Source organism: Pristiophorus japonicus, chromosome 6, assembly GCF_044704955.1.
Source record: "Pristiophorus japonicus isolate sPriJap1 chromosome 6, sPriJap1.hap1, whole genome shotgun sequence".
Classification (NCBI taxonomy): domain Eukaryota; kingdom Metazoa; phylum Chordata; class Chondrichthyes; family Pristiophoridae; genus Pristiophorus; species Pristiophorus japonicus.
The window spans coordinates 250,767,107-250,783,761 of record NC_091982.1 but is presented as its reverse complement, the minus strand read 5'-3'; the positions used below and the strand labels follow the sequence as shown (position 1 = coordinate 250,783,761).

At 48.3% G+C, this 16,655-nt stretch overlaps 1 protein-coding gene across 4 annotated transcripts in view; it reads right to left on the bottom strand.

Annotated features, from left to right (window-relative positions):
- Nucleotides 1-16,655, bottom strand: part of p3h2 (prolyl 3-hydroxylase 2) — a 303,175-nt gene that overhangs the window by 252,942 nt on the left and 33,578 nt on the right. Inside the window, exon 1 of one of the 4 annotated variants that reach the window (XM_070883822.1) lies at nt 11,147-11,621. The exons of the other annotated variants lie outside the window; for them this stretch is intronic. Within the exon in view, the coding sequence (XP_070739923.1) occupies nt 11,147-11,554 (408 nt within the window). The 5' untranslated portion in view covers nt 11,555-11,621. Of the gene's footprint in view, nt 1-11,146; nt 11,622-16,655 lie in introns of those variants that run through there. 4 annotated transcript variants of the gene reach the window in all.

Here is a 16,655-nt window from a genome sequence, read left to right as displayed (position 1 = left end):
GAGTCGGCAGAAGATGACCGATCCGGCTCGGATCACGCTGAACAAGTACGAGGGGCAACTCAACTCGAGGCTGAAGAGGAAGTGTATGGGGTACACACCTTCACCTCCAAAAGCCCTCCGATAATGTTGAAAGTCAAATTAAACGGTATTCCAGTTTCCATGGAATTGGATACGGGGGCGAGTCAGTCAATTTTGAGCCAGAAGGCTTTTGAGAAACTGTAGGGCAACAAGGCACAAAACTAAGCCCAATTCATACAAAGCTGCGCACTTACACCAAAGAGCTGATACCAGTCATTGGCAGTGCGGCAGTGAAGGTATCATACGATGGAGCTGTGCATGATTTATCACTATGGATTGTACCAGGCGATGGCCCAACGCTGTTCGGCAGAAGCTGGCAAGGAACGATCCGATGGAACTGGGACGGCATCAAAGCGCTGTCTTTGGTGAATGACGCCTTGGCGCTCAAGTGCTAAACAAATTTCCGCCGCTATTTGAGCCAGGCATCGGCAACTTCACAGGCGCCGAAGTGCAGATCTATCTAGTCCCTGATGCATGGCCCGTTCATCACAAGGCCCAAGTGGTTCCATATATGATGCGGGAGAAAATCGAGATCGAACTGGACAGACTTCAACGAGAGGGAATTATATCGCCAGTCGAGTTCAACGAGTGGGCCAGTCCAATTGTTCCAGTGTTGAAAAGCGATGGCACGGTCAGAATCTGTGGAGACTACAAAGTAACGATCAACCGAGTCTCGTTACAGGACCAGTACCCACTACCCAAAGAGGAGGATCTGTTCGCAACGTTAGCACGGGTGGGGGGGTGGTCGGAGTCGGAGTCGTTCACCAAGCTGGATCTAACCTCCGCTTATATGACACAGGAGCTGGCTGAATCTTCGAAAAGATTGACGTGCATCAACACGCACAAAGGACTTTTCAGAGACCACAGATACCCTTTTGGAACTCGCTCGGCTGCTGCCATCTTCTAGAGGAACATGGAGAGTCTGCTGAAATCGGTTCCGTGCACCGCTGTGTTCCAAGACGACATCCTGATCACTGGTCGTGACACCACCGAACACTTGCACAACCTGGAAGAGGTTCTAAAGCGACTGGATAGAGTGGGATTCAGGCTGAAACGTTCCAAGTGTGTTTTCCTGGCGCCAGAGGTCGAATTTTTGGGGAGAAAGATTGCGGCAGACAGCATCAGATCCACGGACTCGAAGATGGAGGCCATCAAGAATGCACCCAGACCAAAGAATGTGACGGAGCTGTGCTTGTTCCTGGGATTCAACTATTTTGGTAGCTTTCTACCCGGGTTGAGCACTTTGCTGGAACCTTTGCATTTATTGCTACGCAAGGATGACGACTGGGTATGGGGTAAATTTCAAGAGACAGCCTTCGATAATGCCAGAAACCTGCTATGTTCTAACAAGTTACTTGTATTGTATGACCCGTGTAAACGTTTCGTACTAACTAGTGATGCATCTTCGTACGGGGTCGGTTGTGTGTTACAGCAAGCCAATGTATCAGGCAAACTGCAACCGGTTGCATATGCATCCAGAAGTTTATCTAAGGCTTAAAGAGCCTACAGTATGGTTGAGAAAGAAGCATTAGCATGCCTATACGGGGTTAAGAAAATGCATCAATACTTTTTTGGACTCTGGTTAGAGCTCGAAACCGCTCACTTCGCTGTTTTCAGAAAGCAAAGGTATTAACACCAATGCTTCGTCCCGCATCCAAAGATGGGCACTAACATTATCTGCGTATGACTATGTAATCTGCCACAGACCAGGCACTGAGAACTGTGCTGATGCCCTCAAGTCGACTACCATTGCCCACCACCGGGGTGGAAATGGCGCAACCCGCAGACTTGCTTTTTGCAATGGATGCTTTTAAGAGCGAGGGGTCACCCGTCACGGCTCGCCAGATTAGGACCTGGACTAGCCAGGACCCTGTGCTATCACTAGTAAAAAAACTGCGTCCTTAATGGGAGCTGGTCAGCTGTTCCCGGGGAAATGCAAGACGAAATTAAGCCGTTTTACCGACACAAGGATGAAATGTCCATCCAATCGGATTGCCTCCTATGGCGGAATCGCGTGGTTTTGCCAAAAAAAGGCAGGGAAACGTTTATACGCGACATACACAGTACCCACCCAGGCATAGTCATGATGAAGGCTATCGCCAATTTGCTGGCCCGGCATTGACTCAGAATTGGGAGTCATGCGTACACCAACGTAACACTTGCTCACAGTTGAGCAATGCACCAAGGGAGGCTCCACTGAGTCTGTGGTCATGGCCCTCCAAACCGTGGTCCAGGGTCCACGTTGGTCCCTTTCTAGGAAAGATGTTCCTAGTAGCAGTGGACGCTTACTCTAAATGGATTGAATGTGCAATAATGTCATCATGTACGTTCACAGCCACCATTGAAAGCCTCTGGGCTATGTTCGCCACCCATGGTTTGCCCGACATCCTTGTTAGTGACAATGGACCATGTTTCACCAGCTCGGAATTCAACGCATTCATGACCTGCAATGGCCTCAAACACGTCAGGTCTTCCCCGTTTAAGCCCGCATCCAACGGTCAAGCGGAACGGGCAGTCCAAACTATCAAGGAGAGCTTGAAACGTGTGACGGACGGTTCCCTGCAGACCCGGTTATCTTGGGTTCTGTTCAGCTACCGGACTCTACCCCACTCACTTACCGGGGTTTCCCCCGCAGAATTGTTAATGAAGAGAGCACTCAAAACCAGGCTCTCCTTAGTCCACCCGGATCTCAATGATCATGTAGAAACCCGGCGTCACCGGCATAACATGTACCACGATCGTGCGGCTGTATCGCGTGACATTGAGGTTAATGACCCTGTATTTGTTCTTAATTACGGTCATGGTCCCAAATGGATTGCTGGCACTGTTTTAGCCAAGGAGGGGGAATAGATTGTTTGTCAAACTTCTGAATGGACAAACGTGCAGAAAGCATTTGGATCAGACCAAACTGCGATTCACTGACAACCAAGAACAGTTTGAAGAGGACATTACCATCATTGATCCACCAACACACACCCAAACAACAATTGACCTCGCTGACAATCACGAGGATGAACCTACCATGCCCGACAGTCCGATCAGACCAGCCGCGCTGCAGTGCAGCAATGATCCGACCAACTCACCCATGCCAGGACACTTCAACTCAGGCGATCAACCCGGGAACGAAGAGTCGCTGATCACCTCAACTTGTAAATAACTTGTATCCAAGACTTTGGGGGGGGGGGGGGGGGAGGGGGGGGGGGGGAATGATGTTATGTATGTAAACTTTATAAGAGTGTAAGACTTGCCACCAGGGGATGCACCTGTTGGAGACCCAAGGGTCACCTGCACACCATGTACAAGCAGATATAAAAGGTTGTCTACCATGCTGCTTCAGCACTCTGGAGTTTGATTAAAGAGACAAAAGTCACATCAGTTTGAGCTTACAGCATAGTGTCTTGTGGAGTTATTCTGAACAGAACAGATACACTAACCCATCGAAGCCCATCCCTATGGTACACTAACCCTCCCATCGAAGCCCATCCCTCTGCTACACTAATCCTCCCATCGAAGCCCATCCCTCTGGTACATTAACTCCCCAACGAAACCTCCCACCCTGGTACACTAACTCGCCAACGAAGCCCATTCCTCTGGTACACTAACTCCCCATCGAAACCCATCCGTCTGGTACACTAACTCCCCACTGAACCCCCTCCCTCTGGTATGCTAACTCCCCCATGGAAAGACTTTAGCAAAACCCTTCTAGAAGTCCGATCATGAAAGTCAAGAATAGAGTAAAAAGTCCAAGATATTAATATCCAGTAATGGACTATTCAACACGGATCAGTCATAGCCCATGGAGTGGCAAGCGGCTTGTGGTCAGTGTTCTACAGAACACTCAATCACTCCGCGTACATCTCAATCATTGTCTTAGGAAAAAGCCATAATCTAAGAGTCTTATCCGAGGGACTCAAATTTCCTCTTTGGGAGGTTTAATGCGTTTAAAATACATGCACACAATACACACGCACACATACACACACACACGCACACAATACACACACGCAAATACTCCTAGACGAGAGGATACACAATTATCCAGCCAGTATTTTTGCCCCTGGGGACTGAGAACAGCTGGAAAGCTACGTGCAGTTGGTCACACCCACACAAACACACAACACAATCATTCATTTGATACGACTGCCTCGGAGGGTTTGGGAAACACAGAATGTTTGACCAAATCATCTTAAAAGACACTGGGCCCTTTCACAGTAAGTCAACGTAAAGTCAGGATGCCTCGCTGGAGGCAGCTCGTCAAATGAGGCAAGTGGGGCACGAGCTCCACCGAGGCATCCAGTGGGCTGATGCTTCACACCTTCTCATGGCCGGGCAGCTTCCGGTGCCATCAGTTCCTTTGCCGTTTTACCACAAAATTTACCCAAAAATGTTGAGCAGATTACTGGCTTGTGTTGTGGATGATGGCACAGGGTACCATTCAGCGGGTTACACACTCCGCTCAGTCCTGGGCTCGAATCCAGCCCAGACTGGTGGCATTAAAGTCAACATGTGATGATTAAATAGTTCAGTCCCCACGACAGAGACGGGCTATGCACGGGGGTTCAGTCTCAAACTTGAAACATGACCACGACCGGGAATTTAAAAGTTGAGCGAGATTTGAACTTACTTTGGCTGAGTGTCAGAAACTCTAAAAAGAAATAACTTGCATTTCTATGGCACCTTTCCCCACGTCAAGACAGCCCAAAATGCTTTAGTCAATTCAGCACTGTTGTAATGGAGGAAATGCAGCAGCCAATTTGTGCATAGCAACTTCAAAATAGTGCCGTGGATCTTTTACGTCCACCTGAGAGCAGATGATGCCTCGGTTTAACATCTCATCTGAAAGACGGCACCTCCGACAGTACAGCAATCATTCAGTACTGACCCTCCGATAGTGCAGCGCTCCCTCAGTACTGCCCCTCCGATGGTGTGGCACTCCCTCAGTACTCCATGGAGTGTCTGCCTAGGTTTTGTACTCAAGTCTCTGGAGTGGTGCTTAAACCCACAACCTTCTGACCCAGAGAAGTGTGTGCTACCAACTGAGCCACGACTAATACCTAATTGAACTCTGGTTCACACAGACCACAACCTCTACAACAAAGATTGGATTTCCAGGAACTTGAAGCTATAACGTTGCACAGACGTGGAACTCAGGCCAGTGAGGGAGCAGAGGGGTATACTTGACAACATCATCATCATAGGCAATCTCTTGAAATCGAGGAAGACTTGCTTCCACTCTAAAAGTGAGTTCTCAGGTGACTGAACAGTCCAATACGGGAATTACAGTCTCTGTCACAGGTGGGGCAGACAGTGGTTGAAAGAAAGGGTGGATGGGGAGTCTGGTTTGCCGCACGCTCCTTCCGCTGCCTGCGCTTGTTTTCTGCATGCTCTCAGCGATGAGACTTGGTGTGTTCAGCGCCTTCCCGGATGCTCTTCCTCCACTTAGGCCAGGGATTCCCAGGTGTCGATGGGGATGTTGCACTTTATCAAGGATAGCGATTCAAAAGGGTAGATAGAGAGAAACTATTTCCTCTGGTGGGGGAATCCAGAACAAGAAGGCACAATCTTAAAATTAGAGCCAGGCCATTCAGGAATGAAACCTAAAGCACTTTTTCCACGAAAAAAAGGTGGAAATTTGGAACTCTCTCCCACAAAAATCTGTGGATGCTGGCGGTCAATTGAAATGTTCAACCCAAGGTCGATAAAATTTTACTGGGTATGGGTATCAGGGAATATGCAGTGAAAGCTGGTTAATGGAGACGAAGCACAGATCAGTCAAGATTGAATGGCGAAACAGGCTCGAGGAGCTGAATGGTCTCCCCATTATTATATTCCAGAGGAAACCTGGGACCTTTCTATGAGCCAGTTCAGATCAAGAACCGCAGCACAAGTTATTCCTGACTAAACCATAACAGTCATGGGAGAGTGGCTGAGACGAGTCTATTGGATTCGTGGGCTGATTATCAGTCTGATATTGATATTGTTTTCTAGCTTCACTCTTTCCTTGGAGAACAGTGTAACGTAGTGGAAGCAGTCAGCCATGAGTCAGTGGGTAGCACTCTCGCCTCTGAGTCAGGAGATCGTGGGTTCAAGTCCCACTCCAGAGACTTGAACAAATCTAGGCTGACACTCAGTGCAGTACTGAGGGAGTGCTGCACTGTCGGAGGTGCCGTCTTTCGGATGAGATGTTAAACCGAGGCCCCGTCTGCTATCTCAGGTAAAAGATCCCATGGCACTACTTTGAAGAACAGCTGGGGAATTAGCCCCGGTGTCCTGGCCAATATTTATCCCTCAATCAACATCACTAAAACAGATGATCTGGTCATTATCATATTGCTGTTTGTGGGAGCTTGCTGTATGCAAATTGGCTGCCACATTTCCTACATTACAACAGTGACTACTTAAAAAAGCACTTCATTGGCTGTAAAGCGCTTTGGGTGGTCGTGAAAGGCGTTGTATAAATGCAAGTCTTTCTTTTTTATTCTAGAGGACAACTGAGATCAGCGTGGGCTGATTAACAGTCTGACAGACTGTAGGTTCGATGGCCGCAACCTTCTCCCAGCCGATGAAGCCCTATTCGATGGGAGGGGCTCCCACAATCCATTTGATGTGGGTGGGGGCAGGTCACCCACACCCACCGGATGCGAGTATCCTACTGGATGCCACCCCAGGATTCCGAGCCAGAGCTCCGGTCTCCACTCACCAGGACTGCCTGGAGCAGGGATCGAACCGGGGTCCTTCTGACAAAATTTCTCGCACTGAGCCAATGGCTACCCTAGTGGTCCTAACTCGCACCAAGTCCCGGTCACCCATTAACCGCGCCCCCGCCCCCTCCTGTGCTCGCTGACCTACATTGACTCCCGGTTAAGCAACTCCTCGATTTTTAAATCTCCTATTTAAATAGGGAGGCAGACACAAAGCAGGAAACTATAGACCAGTTAGTCCAACATCTGTCATTGGGAGAATGCTGGAGTTCATTATTAAGGAAACAGTAGCGGGACATATGGAAAAGCATAATTCAATCAAGCAGAGTCAGCATGGATTTATGAAAAGGGAAATCATGTTTGGCAAATTTGCTGGAGTTCTTCGAGGATGTAACGAGCAGGGTGGATAAGGGGGAACTAGTGGATGTGGTTTATTTGAATTTCCAGAGGCATTCGATAAGGTGCCACATAAAAGGTTACTGCACAAGATAAAAGATAACGGGGTTGGGGGTAATATATTCGCATGGATAGAGAATTAGCTAACTATCAGAAAACAGAGAGTCGGGATAAATGGGTCATTTTCCAGTTGGCAAACAGTAACTAATGGGGTGCCGCTGGGATCGGTGTTGGGGCCTCAACTATTTACATTCTGTATTAATGATTTGGATGAAGGGACAGAGTGTAATGTAGCCAAGTTTGATGATGATACAAAGATGGGTGGGAAAGCAAATTGTGAGGAGGACACAAAAAATCTGCAAAGGGATATAGACAGGCTAAGTGAGTGAGCAAAAATTTGGCAGATGGAGTATAATGTAGAATAATGTGAGGTTATCCACTTTGGCAGAAAAAATAGAACAGCAAATTATAATTTAAATGGAGAAAAAATGCAAAGTACTGCAGTACAGGGGGACCTGGGGGTTCTTGTGCATGAAACTCAAAAAGTTAGTATTCAGGTACAGCAAGTAACTAGGAAGGCAAATGGAATGTTGGCCTTTATTGCAAGGAGGACAGAGTATAAAAGCAGAGATGTCCTGCTACAACTGTACGGGGTATTGGTGAGGCCACACCTGTAATACTGCATGCAGTTTTAGTCTCCGTATTTAAGGAAGGATATACTTGCTTTGGAGGCTGTTTAGAGAAGGTAAACTAGGTTGATTCTGGAGATGAGGGGGTTAACTTTTGAAGATAGGGGAGTAGGTTGGGACTATACTCATTGGAGTTTAAAAGAATGAAAGGAGATCTTATCGAAACATATAAGATAATGCGAGGGTTCGACAAGTTAGATGCAGAGAAGATATTTCCACTCATAGGGGAAATTAAAACTAGGGGACATAGTCTCATAATAAGGGGCCGCCCATTTAAAACTGATGAGGAGGAATTTCTTCTCTGAGTGGGTTGTAAATCTGTGGAATTATTTGCCCCAGAGAGCTGTGGAAGCTGGGTCACTGAATATATTTAATGCGGAGATAGACAGATTTTTTGAGCGATAAGGGAATAAAGGGTTATCTGAGCGGCGGTGACAGGCTGGTGGAGGACCTTTGTCTTACGGATGTTAAATCAGTGAATACATTGACTATAACCTGGAGTTCAGCCTCTGAATGTGCGCAGATGCAGGCGTCGTCCGCATACTGCAGCTCAACGACAGAAGTTGGGGTGATCTTGGACCTGGCCTGGAGGCAGTGTAGGTTAAACAGCTTCCCACTGGTTCTGTAGTTTAGTTCCACTCCAGCGAGGAGTTTGTTGATTGTGAGGTAGAACATGGCAGCGAGGATGATTGAGAAGAGAGTTGGAGCGATGACACAGCCCTGTTTGACCCCGGTCCGGACGTGGATTGGGTCTGTAATGGATCCGTTGGTAAGGATCACGGCCTGCATGTTGTCGTGAAGCAGGCGAAGGATGTTGACAAACTTTTGGGGGCATCCGAAACAGAGGAGGACACTCCATAGACCCTCACGGTTGACAGTGTCAAAGGCCTTTGTAAGATCGAAAAAGGCCATGTATAAGGGCTGGCGCTGCTCCCTGCATTTTTCCTGCAACTGTCGCACTGTGTCTGTTGTGCCCCGTCGGGGACGAAATCCGCACTGTGATTCCGGGGGGAGCTCCTCGGCCACAGGGAGAAGACGATTGAGGAGAACTCTAGCGACAACATTCCTAGTGGCTGATAGTAGGGAGATTCCCCTGTAGTTGACGCAGTTGGACTTGTCCCCTTTTAAAAAAATGGTCACAATCACTGCATCTCTGAGATCACCTGGCATGCTCTCCTCCCTCCAGATGAGAGAGATGAGGTCATGTATCCGCGACAGCAGCACCTCTCCGCCATACTTTAGCGCCACAGCAGAGATTTCCCATCTGCACCCGTAGCCTTGTTATTCTTGAGCTGTTTTATGGCTTTGCCTACCTCGTGCAACTTTGGAGTTTCACTGAGTTGGTGGCAGGTCGCATGCTGCGGGATGGAGTCGAGAACACTAGAGTCAAAGGCAGTCTCGGTTGAGGAGATCTTCAAAGTGCTCCTTCCATCGAGCCCTGACAGCCTCGGTGTCCTTGATAAGTGTTTCCCCGTTCTTGGCCAGGAGTGGGGTGGAGCCTTGGGAGTTTGGACCATAGGTGACTTTGACTGCAAAGAAGAATCCTCGCATATCATGGCTGTTGGGCAGTTGTTGTATCTCCTGTGCTTTCTCCATCCACCACCTGTTCTTTAGGTCCCGGATTTTTTGTTGGACCTGAGCCTTGAGCCGTCTGTAATGCCAGGCATTTAGAGACCCAGCTAAGAGAGCTCTATACAGCCAGCGCCTCACAGCCAATCTGTCGTGCCTTGATGACCCCGAGATGCTGAATGCCCATAGCGCTTGGTCTGCCCTCCAGGCCTCTATAACCAGTGCCTGTGAAGAGACACTTGGTCACTCAACCAGAAAACATCAGGACTGGTTTGATGAAAATGATCAAGAGATCGAAGAACTAATAGATCGCAAGCGCAAAGCATTTCTGAGCCTCAAGCAGCAACCCAACTCGGGAGCTGCAAAAGGGTTATGTGGAGCGGGCAGAGAAGTGGAGCAGAGTCCATGATCAGATTAGCTATGATCTTATTAAATGGCGGAGCAGGCTCGAGGGGTCAAATGACCTACTCCTGCTCTTATTTGTGTTCATCCTTGTTTTCAAATCTCTCTATGACCTCGCCACTCCCTAATTCTGCAAACTCCTCCAGCCCCACAACCCTTCCCGTCCCCCAGAGATGTCTGCGCTCCTCTAATTCTGGCCTCTTGCGCATCCCTGAATATAAATTGCTCCACCATTGGTGATCATGCCTTCAGATGCCTGGGCCTTAAGCTCTGGAACTCCCTCCCTAAACCTCTCTGCCTCTCTTTCCTCCTTTAAGACGTCCTTAAAATCTACCTCCGTCATCAAGCTTTTGGTCATCGATCATAATTTCTCCTTAGGTGGTTCAGTGTCCAATTTTGTTTGGTAACGCTCCTGCGAAGCGCCTTGGAATGTTTTATTGCGTTAAAGGCGCTGTATAAATTATTGTTGTTGTGATCTCGACATGACCGGAGCATATAACCATCTGGTCTGGAATCACACACGTGATCATTCCGACAGTGAAAAGTGCGATATGAATGCAAATTTTTATTTATATCTTTTTGGTAACTGGGCCTACACCCTGAGGTAACAGAGAGCTTGTATAGGGTATCGGTGCCCTTCCTGGGGCATTGTGCCTAACCCCTGGAGTAACAGTGAGCTTGTACAGGGTATCGGGTCACCCCTCCTGGGGCATTGTGCCTAGATCCTAGAGTAACAGTAAGCTTGTGTAGGGTATTGGTTCCTTTCCTGGGGCATTGTGCCTAAACCCTGGAGTAACAGTGAGCTTGTACAGGGTATCGGGTCACCCCTCCTGGGGCATTGTGCCTAGACCCTGAGGTAACAGGGAGCTCCTATAGGATACCAGCGCCCCCACCTTACTGGGGTAACAGCGTGTGCGTCAGTTGGGGAGTGGTGGGGGGGTAACAGAATCAGTGGGGGCTGTCCGCATTGGTCAAATGGAGAGAGCATTCAATTATAGTGAGCACAGGGACTGTAGCGGACAAGCGAGTGAGGAGTCAAAGGGACTCTTCACCCAGTCTCTCTCACTTCTGTACAATCTTACCTTCCTATAATTACCGACAAGCTAAAAGTAGAAACAAGAAAAATAAAACTGCTTTAATCACAGACATGTGGAGAAAGCTTAGGGATGGACAATATAAACCGAGCCTTAAATACAGGACTCAGAACTTCGTCCAATTCGCAAACTTCCAGATCAAGACAAACCCAGCAGGAAAGATTCATCCCCCCCTGAACTCCTACACAGTTCACCAACAGTTTGCACAACCGGTTACCTTATAATAGGCCAACTGTAGGTAGTTGTAGACGATCCTCCTCTGAAACTCGTGCGTGACCTCCTCACTGACCCTGTACATGGATGCTGGACCCATTCTCTGTGACTCGCAGTCCTGGATACAATGGGCTCTTCTCAACACCACCGCAAAGAAGACCAGGTTGGGCTCGGCTGCCTGCGGGAATTCATGCTGCTCTTCACACCGGAGCCGGCAATGGATCTTAAAGCTCCTCTGCTCTGTGTAGCTGTAAGTCGCTGCTTCCATATAGTGAACGACACCTTCCCAGTCATTTCTGTAATACGCCTGGATTCCTTCCTCATACAGCAAGTCAAAGGGCTTCAGCACGTCCTGGCTCTCCAGGGACTGGCATAAGTAGAGAGACAGAGCTGCCGTGAGTATTCCAATCATTGCTTTCTTTCCCCCACTCACTGCCGCTCCTCCCTACAAACACACACACTTACTACAAGCTGCTCCTGCCTCTGTGGAGCTTGTTAAATACAACATTCAGCCCCAACCAAACAAACTCAGAGAACTGGATGCAACTCAGTCCTATTAATCACTTCCAGATGGCCCTGGTTCAGAGCTCCCAGCCAGGAATCCCTGCAATGTGTTGCTGGCTGGGAATTTCACATTATAATAAGGATCAATTTCTGTAACATTGAAGAAAAACGTGTCAGAGCCCTGGGCAGAGTGGAGGGGAGAAAGAAAAATAATCTGTGCGGGAAACAAAGGCCAATTGGAGTTTTTAAAGAGGCTTTCGAAAGCAAAGAAGAAGCTTTACCAGCGGAATGAGTCCCAGAGGGAGAGGGTAGGAACTGGACGAACAGTCACTGAGCGGCGGGAATGGGGAACAATACTGTGTTGGAGGGATGGGGGGTGGGGGGGCTCATACAGCTGGAGGGGATCACTGGAAGCAGAGTGAAACTTACATCAGGGATTCAGAGGGCTCATCTACAATTTGTTTTAAATGTAAAGCAGGCAACAATCTTCATAATTGAATTGTATTTCTTCTCGTATCTGGTGGAGATTTTATGGCCACACCGTGTCTGTTTCTCAACACAAATAGCCTCCCAAGCATTCAATCATCATCATATTCAATATGGCAAGCAGGAAGCGCGTGCTCATTGCGAGCTGGAAGTGCGCTGGCGGCCATATTGATGTAGGCACCTTAAGGGTACCAACCTGGGGAAGCTGCAACACAGGACTACATGCATGCTAAACAGCAGAAGCAGTATGCTTTCAACGGAACTAAGCGATCCCACAATCAATGGATCAGATCAAAGCTCTGCAGTCGGGCCACATCCAGTTGTGAATGGTGGTGGAGAATTAAACAAATAACGGGAGGAGAAGGCTCCATGAATATCTCCATCCTCAATAATGGCGGAGCCCAGCACGTGAATGCAAAAGTCAAGGCTGAAGCATTTGTAACCAGCTTCTACCAGAAGTGTCAAGTGGATACAACTGCACAGGCTATTAATGAGGCCACACCTAGAGTACTGAGTACAGTTTTGGTCTCTGTATTTAAGGAAGGATATACTTGCATTGGATGCTGTACAGAGAAGGTTCACTAGGTTGATTCCGGAGATGAGGGGGTTGACTTATGAGGATAGGTTGATCAGGTTGGACCTACACACAGTGGAGTTCATAAAAATGAGAGGTGATCTTATCGAAACATATAAGATAATGAGGGGGCTTGACAAGATGGATGCAGGGAGGATATTTCCACTCATAGGGGAAACTGAAACTAAGGGACATAGTCTCAAAATAAGGGGCCGCCCATTCAGAACTGAGGTGAGGAGGAATTTCTTCTCTTAGAGGATTGTAAATCTATGGAATTCTCTACCCCAGAGAGTTGTGGAGGCTGGGTCATTGAATATATTTAAGGTGGAGATAGACAGATTTTTGAGCGATAAATGAGTGAAGGCTTATGGGGAGCGGGCAGGGAAGTGTAGCTGATTCCAAGATCAGATCAGCCTATTAGAGACCATGAGGGTAGGGCCTATTAGAGACCATGTGGGTAATCTTTGTGTGGAGGTGGAAGATGTTGGTAAGGTTCTTAACGAATACTTTGCATCTGTTTTCACAAAGGAAAGGGGCAATGCAGATAACTGCTATCGAATAGGAGTGTGATATTCTGGATGAAATAAATAAAGGTGAGAGTGTTATATATGTAAACTTGTATATACCCTGTACAGCCACCAGTGGGCTCATCCCCTGGAGTCCCAAGGGATCCCATAATCCCTTGGGAGCACAGGTACTTAAGGAGGCCTCACAGGTTGGAGAGGCACTCAGGAGACCTGCAATAAAAGACTAAGGTCACACTTTACTTTGAGCTCACAGTATTCAGTCAGACTCTTTCTTCATACACAACAACTGGCGACGAGATACTGATAACGAACCCAACGATGCAGAGAACAGTGGGCATCCTGGAGAAATTCTCGGAGGGAGATGATTGGGAAACCTTTATGGAGCGACTCGACCAATACTTCGTGGCCAACGAGCTGGAAGGAGAAGCAAACGCTGCCAAACAAAGGGCGATTCTCCTCACCGTCTGTGGGGCACCAACGTATGGCCTCCTGAAAAATCTGCTTGCTTCAGCAAAACCCAGAGAGATTGTACAATGATTTGTGCACACTGGTCCGGGAGTATTTGAACCCAAAGGAAAGCATTCTGATGGCAAGGTACCGGTTCTACACCTACAAAAGGTCTGAAGGCCAGGAAGTGCCAAGTTATGTCGCCGAGCTAAGACGCCTTGTAGGACATTGCGAATTTGAAGGATATTTGGAGCACATGTTCAGAGACTTTTTCGTATTTGGCATTGGCCATGAAATGATACTTCACTAACTTTTGACTGTAGAGACCCAAACCTTGAGTAAGGCCATAGCAATAGCCCAGGCGTTCATTGTCACCAGTGACAATACTAAGCAAATCTCTCAGCACACGAGTGCTGCTACAAATACTGTGAACAAAGTGATATTGTTTTCAAATCGCAACTTACAGGGCAGGCCCCATATGCCTGCAGCTGCACGTCCGCTGATGTCTCAGAGTCCACCAAGGGTGATGAGTGCAAGGCCATTAACACATTGTTGGCGCTGCGGGGGCGATCATCATTTCAATTCATGCCACTTCAAAGGGTACGTTTTTGCAAGGGCTATGGAACAATGGGACACCTTCAGCATATGTGCAGGCAAGCAGCTAATCCTGCAAACCACCATGTTGCAGAGGAGGACAGATCCATGGCGGTTCACAACGAACCAGAGCCTCAGACCGAGGAGGCAGAGGTATATAGGGTGTGCACATTTTACCACAAAGTGTCCCCTGATAATGCTGAAGGTTGAACTAAATGGACTCCTGGTGTCAATGGAGTTGGACACAGGCACGAGCCAGTCCATCATGAGCAAAAAGACTTTAGAAAAATTGTGGTGCAGCAAGGCCTCAAGACCAGTCTTGATTCCAATTCATACGAAACTAAGAACTTACACAAAGGAACTGATCCCCATAATCGGCAGTGCCACGGTAAAGGTCTCCTACGATGGCGCGGTGCACAAGCTACCACTCTGGGTGATACCGGGTGATGGTCCCACGCTGCTCGGCAGGAGCTGGCTGGGAAAGATATGCTGGAACTGGGACGACGTCAGAGCGCTCTCGCCCGCTGACGACACTTCGTGTGCCCAGGTCTTAAACAAGTTCCCTTCGCCGTTCGAACCAGGTATCGGGAAGTTCCAAGGAACAAAAGTGCAAATCCGCCTAATTCCAAGGACGCGACCCATTCATCACAAGGCGAGAGCAGTACTGTACCTGATGAGCGAAAGGGTCGAGATTGAGCTAGACCGGTTGCAAAGAGAGGGCATCATTTCACCGATCGAATTTAACGAGTGGGCCAGCCCGATCGTTCCAGTCCTCAAGGGAGACGGCACCGTCAGAATCTGCGATGATTACAAAGTAACTATCAATCGTTTCGCCCTATAGGACCGATACCCACTACCAAAGACCGATGACCTCTTTGCTACGCTGGCGGGAGAAAAGACGTCCATGAAGCAGGACTTGACCTCGGCCTACATGACGCGGGAGCTGGAGGAATCATCGAAGGTCCTCACTGCATCAACACACACAAAGGTCTCTTCATTTATAACAGATGCCCGTTTTGAATTAGATATTCCAGAGAAACATGGAAAGCTTACTGAAGTCGGTCCGACGCACAGTGGTCTTCCAGGACGATATCTTGGTTACAGGTCGGGACACAAGCGAGCATTTGCAGAACCTGGAGGAGGTTCTTAGTCGACTCAACCGCGTGGGGCTCAGGTTAAAATGCTCGAAGTGCGTTTTCCTGGTGCCTGAAGTGGAGTTCCTGGGGAGAAGAATCGCGGCAGACAGCATCAGGCCCACCGATTCGAAGACAGAGGCAATCGAGAACGCACCAAGGCCACAGAACGTGACGGAGCTGCGGTTATTTCTAGGACTCCTGAACTATTTTGGTAACTTCTTATCGGGTCTCAGCACCCTGCTAGAACCACTGCACGCCTTACTGCGTAAAGGAGATGAATGGGTATGGGGCAAAAGACAAGAAAATGCATTTGTAAAAGCTAGAAATTTTTTATGCTCAAACAAATTACTGGTGTTGTATGATCCATGTAAGCGTTTGGTACTAGCATGTGATGCGTCGTCATATGGCGTCAGGGGTATACTGTAACAAGCTAATGATTTTGGGAAATTTCAACCGTTTGCTTATGCATCCAGGAGTCTGTCTAAGGCTGAGAGAGCCTACAGCATGAATGAAAAGGAAGCATTAGCGTGTGTCTATGGGGTAAAGAAAATGCATCAATATCTGTTTGGGCTAAAATTCGAATTGGAAACTGACCAGAAGCCACTGATATCACTATTGTCCAAGTGTAAGGGGATAAATACTAATGCATCGGCCCGCATCCAGAGATGGGTACTCACGTTGTCCACATACAACTACGCCATCCGCCACAAAAAACTGTGCCGATGCTCTCAGTAGGCTGCCATTGCCCACCACAGGGGTGAAAATGGCGCAGCCCGCAGATTTAGTCATGGTTATGGAAGCATTTGAGAGTGAGCAATCACCCGTCACAGCCAGACAGATTAGAACCTGGACGAGCCAGGATCCCTTACTGTCCCTAGTTAAGAACTGTGTGCTTCACGGGAGCTGGTCCAGTGTCCCAGTGGAAATGCAGGAAGAGATAAAGCAATACCAGCGGCGCAAAGGTGAAATGTCTATTCAGGCAGACTGCCTCCTGTGGGGAAATCGGGTGGTGGTTCCCAAGAAGGGCAGAAACACCTTCATCAGTGACCTCCACAGTACCCACCCAGGTATCGCAATGATGAAAGCGATAGCCAAATCCCACGTGTGGTGGCCCGGTATCGATGCGGACTTAAGAGTCCTGCGTGCACAGATGTAGCACATGCTCGCAGTTAAGTAATGCACCCAGGGAGGCGCCACTAAGTTTATGGTCTTGACCCTCCAAACCATGGTCCAGGGTCCAGGGTC